This window comes from Rissa tridactyla, chromosome Z (assembly GCF_028500815.1).
Source record: "Rissa tridactyla isolate bRisTri1 chromosome Z, bRisTri1.patW.cur.20221130, whole genome shotgun sequence".
NCBI lineage: Eukaryota > Metazoa > Chordata > Aves > Charadriiformes > Laridae > Rissa > Rissa tridactyla.
Genome location: NC_071497.1, coordinates 17,820,701 through 17,827,611, shown reverse-complemented (window position 1 = coordinate 17,827,611; position 6,911 = coordinate 17,820,701). Strand labels below are relative to the sequence as shown.

The following is a 6,911-nucleotide window of genomic DNA, read 5'->3' as shown; positions in this document are numbered from 1 at the left end:
ACTTAAAGCCTACTTAAATTATTTCTACTCAGTTGTTTTTCTTGCAATGAAATCAATTACATGAATCACTTCTGAAATAAAAGTTATAAAACCCTTTATGGTCAGGACCGCGCTAAAGATAATACTGGATGCTAGATTCTAATAGTGTCAAAAACCAATAAAGGCCACTTTTTATAACACCAGATACTAACACAGGACTAGCTGACTGAGGCAGGTACAAGTTGTGCCTCTTTAGCAATGAAGAGTTGCTGAACAGCTGATTTAGCAGCTTTGCATCACTGCAAGCAAATTAATTTACTTCAGCTAGACAATTAAGGAAAAGGCTTCAAAGTGGCTTCGGGAAGTTAAGACTATGTCCTTCTCTTTTTGCTCAATTATTTGTGGGAAACTTGTGATTTTTCTGACACTCAACCACAGCAGGAAAAGGAACTAAATGCAGCAAAAATTCAGGCCCCTATTTGGCTAGTTTCCCTGAAAATAAACACACCATCATTAAGTAAATTAGTCTAGTTTTGTGGCTGCAGTCTCTACCCTACACGAGTTAAAATTATAAGGGCTGAAATCTAAGTCCATACTTACCATTACCTTTCCCTACTCTGCATTTTCTAATTTGCTTTTAGTAATGGCACTCAGAAAAAGACCACACAGCACAACCTTCTGGCGTATTTCAGTCATTCATCCAACAGACAGATGTCTACAGAAGCTAAAAATAAAAAACACCCCAAAACAAACCACATTCCTAAATTCAAAGTTTGCAAAGTAGACCTTTATTAACAAGCATTTGAAACAAAAAACGAGCTTTCTTGTATCCAGCTGTTATATTCAGGATTCTTATCAGACCCATAAGGTATCTCTCTTAATATGGTGGTATACCCTTTTCCAGGCCATTGCCACCAGTGGCCACTGTAACGTACACTGCTGCCACAGCTGACTCCTTAAAAAATATACTCTAGGCGCTAGCTCTGGTGTTGTCATTCAGATAAAAAAGTCTGATGAATCCAAGAGGTGTTAAAATGAGAGCGACATGAAATCTATCAATCACATGCGGTTAGAAGATTTAAATCTATCATGTGGTAAAAAGACTTAAAGTTGTTTCAGGGAAGTAAAAAATATTTTATTGCTGCAGTGCTTTCTAAACACATTTGACTAGAGGTCTTAAAGAAACAGCTGATTTCAATGCACATGTAATTCCTAGTCTCAAGTTATTTGTTTGTTACCAGGGGGAGCTCAGTGTTAAGGAAATGTTAAGATTAATTGCCTCGATAAAATTCTGATCTTCACCATCAACCATCAGTGCATAAGTGATATGCACCTCTCAGTGGGAAAGATTTGTTACCTGGCTTTAAAAAAGAAGCAAAAATTAGTACACAAGAGCTTTTTGTTTTTAAACAAACAAACAAACAAGAATTACTCAAATGCACACAAATTACACGTTGTCACAGAAAATCAGAAAAAAAAGTGCTCATGAGCATACAGTTTTGTTCTATAAGGAACCCAGTGATATACTGGAGAATTCTAAACAAAGGATTTCAAATAAAAGCACAGGCACTGAAGTAATGAAAAAAGAATTGATCAACAATATCAAACTGAAACGTCAATCGTGTCCTGAAAACAAAATCTAGCTGCACATCCTGCTATCCCATCTGTATAAAGCAGCAGTTGCTTCCAAAGATGTGTACATAGATGCAAAAACTGCATTTCACTTAAGAACCCTTTATTTTCAAAATAGCCCATAAAAAAATAAGGTAACTCTTCACAGTTCAAGTAAGCTGTGGTGTTAATCCTGATGTAGAGAGATGCTGTAGTTAAACCTCTCATCAGAGCAATAAAATACTTTCCTTCATTCTAACCAAGAAAATACTATTCCATGGCTGCTAAGCAAAGAAGGGATTTATACTGGCAGAAGTGGTTTTTGTAGAGAGCCATAAGAGCAGATGGAAGTCCCGAAGCTCACAGTTTTTTGCACAGAATTCAAAACTTGTTGAGAGCTTGTAAAATGAACCGTAGTTTCAAACAAATTTTGTCAAGCAACACTGTATCTTCATTTAGCACAAAATTACAATACTTACAATCCTTCAAAACAATGGTGGATATTCAGTTATTTTGTGTGTGTTTCTCTCTCCAGTGCTGCTTCCATTCGACTTTGTTTTAAACCCTACAGGACACAATTTAGTAAAATCTTGTTTTTACTAACACGGACATAAAAGCTTCAGTCACATGACAAAAGCATTTTCTGACAATTATTTTTTTTTTAGTCCTTTACAAATCAAGAATAGCTTTTAACTCTTTGGGGAAATCAGAATGGGCAGTTTCAAAAGGACAAAAGCCAAACTACATGTCTTCTTTATCATCAGTGGTTCTAAAGAATAATTTCACATATTTACTTATTGTTCAATTAGGAAGAAATTAAAGCAATCCACTGTTACGTATAATCTGCAGCAAGAAACTCCAAAATTAGTCTTTTGAAGATACCCTGTGGCACCAAAACCCCCTTTTCCAACTTCCAAAATGCAAAGACTTTAATTCCTCCTGTAATTTCTTTCTTCATAAGTGTACAAAGGAAAATAGGAATCAATACTCCATGTAACAGATTTTTCACGACTATGCTGACAGCTCCTGCTGGACCTTCACCATCACCTGAAGCAATTACTGACAAATAGTGTCTGCAAAAATGCCAAATCTGATCCTAAATGTGATACTACCACTCATACTCAAAGAAAGCACATAGAAGACTACCGAATAATAAACATAGTCAGATTTACTCCATCTGTCTACAAAGACAAAACTGGTTGTTTCAGAATGGCTATAAAAGTACGTAATGGGACTCCCCCAGTGGAACAAAGAATTAAACTAACATTGAGTATACATATATGCTGGCTCGTGTGACTCCTACTCAAGGACAGAAATACTTATAGAATATAAAATACCCTTAACTTTAGCTATCATAAATTAGAGATCTAAAAAGTAGCCCACCCTGTCTAACTTCTAGCTGAAAACAGCAGCAGCGACACAAAAGCAAAATTACAAAGACATTTCAAGACAAAAGAGGCACATACCAGGTAATACCCAGTGTGATAACCACTCATGTACCAGGCTATCAACATGCTCCCCAACGCTTCATCGTCCTCGGGAGAGTCTGGTCTCATAGGTGGTGGAGGAGGAATCAACTAAGAAATCACAAAGGAAATGTCTGTGTTTCAACAGGGTATATCTCAGGTTAGATAGCAACTAATTCTAAAAGATATAAAACTGAAAAATAGGAACGTATCCTCAATACATTCTCTGAAAGGAGTCAAATTTTCTGAGAATGAGTAATTTCCAAAAGCTGGGAGAAATAGTATTCCAGCAGCTTGACTGTACACAAAAACTTTCATTACGGGAAAATGTTTATCTGCATCAGGGAAATGCTGTTAATCAAATGTAAGGTGTAGTTTCTTCAAATAATTTTTCTCTTTGTATTCTTACCAACAGCTTCACTGTCACAAAAATGAGTGCAGACCAGACCTTGTGCATTAGATTCTTGTAATATTTGTAACTGAATGCATTATCAAATACCTGGAAAATACAGATTCTAACACAGAAACATGTTCTAAAAACACGGGTGGTGAGTACATTCAGATAGAAACCCTGAGATCACTAATACTCATCTCTGACACTTTCTTCCTCATTCTTCTATCACTTACCGGTGGTCCTGCGGGGAAGGGTGGGGGCCAGCAAGACAAAAATGATGGAGGTGTCCTGAATTTTGATCCAGGCTACATTGAAAAAATTGAATAGTGCAAATTAAGAAGAAGTTTCAGGCATTACAATTTGATTTGAGAAAATTATTTGAAGCAATCCACAAGCCTCAAACTAAAGGCAACACATCCCAGCACTTTAATGAAACTGTAGTAACAACACACAGTAGTTATTTCTGTGGAGCATTCCATGACTAGAAAAGTAAAACTTACATTACACATGTCACTGAGGTAAACAGTGCTGAAAGAGGGTTCTGATTAATACATGTGCTTTAAAAAGTTTTTTTCTAAATACAAGTCAATGGTTGCACTCTTACATCAAGAAACATCTCTAATACTACCCACAGGCAAACAGATAATTTCCCTGCTCCTGTGCGGCTGGGGCACTTCCTAACTAAATTCCATTATGCTTGTGAATATCATTAAAATGAGCTTAGACACAAATCTGTTGATACTCAAGAAAAAAGATAAAAGAAAACCTTATAAAGAAATCTTCCACAAACAGTAATATTTAGAAAAAAAACACTGCATTCAACTGCACTATTATTTAGATTCCTACAGAACAGAAAAACTGCAAAGTGTATCAATATCCCAGCCCTCATAACTCAATAAAGAAGCTACAGCTGAGAGCTTCTATGACATCAGGACATCACTTTTGCTGCCTTCAATGTCCTATGCAGTGAAATGCACCAATTGGCTAAAAAAGTATAACCTTAAAACATCAACAGTGCTATCATTAACAGCACTATCACAGTCCAGGGAACAGCATCCCTCTTTTAAGTTAAAAGGCAATTGCAAAGCAAGTGTTAGCTAGGGAGAAGGCTTTCCTCACTAGACTGTAGCACTGCACAAGGCTGTGTCTGCTAAACTGTGGCCAGGAAAGTGTGGCCATATTATTAAAATTACATACCAACAGGTTCTAACATGCATATCCATATATATCAATTCTCAAAATGCTGTTATTTGCTTTCTAGACAATGATAAATACCATCCTATTGTCTCAGAATTTGAACACCAGGCTTAACAATCGTCTATGAATTATTTCAGGTAAGGCCAAGCTTACCCTTCCCAGGCCTGGGGCTGCTGGTGGTGTGGGAAAACGTAGGTTTTGAGGGGAGCATCTTGCTTTTGTGCAGTTGTTTTTGTTTCGAGATGACCGGGAAGATTTTTCGCTTTCATCTGTTGAATACGGAGTCTCATTTTCATTCTAGAAGACCAAGACATTTTTATAAAATGCACTAAACAGGAGTTTATAGCAAACAATTTTAGTGTGATAAAGCCTGGAAAGCCCCATCCGCATCCTTCCCTCTCTCTAGCCCTCCCAGTCCTATTCAAGAAAGATCTTATAACCTTGCAATTTTATCTGCTTGCCATTTTAGCTATGTTATATTTCACTTGTGAATTTCTTGTTGTCCCCTCCCTTTACTCCATGCTAAGTTCAAGAAGTAACGGAATGCTTTCATATGTCTGTTCACAATGGAACTGTGTATCGATTCTCACTGTGAACACCACAGTGGTACCAGAAATACTGAAGAAGTTGACTCTCCCACTTTTTCTTTCCCCTTCAGAAGAACAAAAAAGTGTCCCTCACCTCCCCGGAATTCCCCATCCCATTTACTGTTTCATCGCTGGTTGGAGGAAGTAGATCAGACAGGTTCTGCTCCTCCTGATTTCCATATCCCGTGTAAGTAACAACACACGTGCCTGTCTTCTGGTTGATGGAGGCAATAGTTGCTAGGTACATATTACCATCCTCAGACCAAACAGCGTTACAGCTGTCACCAACCTTCCACTGTAACAGAGGCAAGAAGATATCTACACCAATGATCAGAGAGAAAGATGCTTTTTTCTACACTACTTTTTGTCCCAACCATGAGAAAGATGACTCACACCCAAAAAGTTTGTCCTTTGTAAGTAGCAAAATTGCTCAAATAAGGTTTATAACATTATTATCCCCCCTCTCCCAGAATGTTACTCTCAAGGTGATGGAAAAGCTACTTTTGAGCACGACAGAGAAGTACAACATGCAGTATGAGCATCACTAGCATTCGCAGGCGAGGAGACCTGTTTCAAAGGCACTGTGTTGCTCTTGTTTCTATTTCTGTTCTTTTTATTGTTTTTCCTCTTCATCCCCAGGCGCTGCTCCGCTTTGTCTGAAGGCTCCGAACACTCTCCATTCTTCAAAGCGTTCTGCGGGAGAAGAAAGGAGGAAAACAATAAAAGGCTATCCAGCACCCTCGGCCCAGGGTCCAGCCACGCCCGGGCCGCCCCCCTTACCTTGAAGGAGGCCACCGCCTTGTCGTACGCCTTGATGAGGGCCGTGTCGTCCCACACGTCCGAGTCGTCGCTCTGCGGAGGCCACAAACAGCTTTATCGCCGCTCCCGAGCCCCGCTCCCGCCGCCCCGACCCCACCCGCCCCCGTCGTCGCCCACCTGCCCGGTGCCCCGCCGGAAAACCACCCGGTCCGCCATGGCCGAAGCTGGCCCCCGGCCCCGCGCGGCCGCCGGCTGCGCAGGCGTCGTGTCGTCAGTTCCGGCGCGCAGCAGCCCCGCCCCTCCGTCGGTAGGGGCGGGCCCCGGCCCCAGCGCTTCCGTCGGGCTGGCGGGACGGGATTGGCGCTCCCGTGGGGCTCATCCCGTCCGCCGTGCCGGGTGCCCTCCGGGAGACGCCGCGCAGCAAGCTAGGGAAGCGCCCGACTTCAGATTGAACGGCGCGGGTCAGGCCGCGCTGGGCCTCCCTCAGGGTTTGGCTGTGGAAACGCCCCGGGCTCACAGCGTGAAACGCACAGCGAGAAGCCCGGCAGAGAGCGGGAACTGAGACCCAGACAGCTGACAGCAAGCAAAAAAAAAAATCTGCTTCGTTTCTCACCACCTGCGGGTATTGCATTGCAAAAACGAGCCACGTTTTCCTTCAAACTCTCCTCAGGCTGTGCCAAGGGCCTGCTAACAATAACTGCAGTTAACTGTAACAGTAACTGTATAACCCTTAGAGCTTTTATACAAGCAGAGGCTTCAAAGTTCTCTTCTTCCAGTTTCACCTCAATCAATATTCAACCCACTCAAGCACATCTGTACCACATCTGTAGAGCAAGGGGTGTGTTTTCTCACACCAAGTTTTATTCTTGAGGCTAGTTTAAGCATCGATTTTAAATCATGTGAGTGACACAGCAATTT

The 6,911-nt window shown here is 41.0% G+C and overlaps 1 protein-coding gene across 4 annotated transcripts; it reads right to left on the bottom strand.

Moving 5' to 3' along the window:
- Positions 1-744: 744 nt before the first annotated feature.
- Positions 745-6,290, bottom strand: SMN1 (survival of motor neuron 1, telomeric). Of its 4 annotated transcripts, none has more exons than XM_054186361.1 (9): positions 6,171-6,290; positions 6,015-6,086; positions 5,802-5,927; positions 5,329-5,529; positions 4,801-4,944; positions 3,684-3,755; positions 3,057-3,167; positions 2,070-2,155; positions 745-1,340 (listed from the first exon to the last, which is right to left on the bottom strand). In XM_054186361.1, exons 1-8 carry the CDS (start codon positions 6,207-6,209, stop codon positions 2,099-2,101), a joined length of 822 nt encoding a protein of 273 aa, XP_054042336.1. In that variant the 5' UTR covers positions 6,210-6,290; the 3' UTR covers positions 745-1,340; positions 2,070-2,098. The 4 variants fall into 4 exon arrangements, with proteins under 4 accessions (XP_054042336.1, XP_054042337.1, XP_054042338.1 ...); XM_054186362.1 differs by having other exon boundaries at positions 745-1,336; XM_054186363.1 differs by having other exon boundaries at positions 5,356-5,529.
- Positions 6,291-6,911: the final 621 nt, after the last annotated feature.

Coding starts and splice junctions, on each gene's coding strand:
- SMN1 (XM_054186360.1), bottom strand. CDS start 6,209: ATGGCGGACCGGGTGGTTTTCCGGCGGGGCACCGGGCAG. Junction 5,928..6,014: donor AGGCGGTGGCCTCCTTCAAG/GTAAGGGGGGCG, acceptor CTTCTCCCGCAG/AACGCTTTGAAGAATGGAGA. Junction 3,756..4,800: donor CAGCCCCAGGCCTGGGAAGG/GTAAGCTTGGCC, acceptor TTTTCAATGTAG/CCTGGATCAAAATTCAGGAC.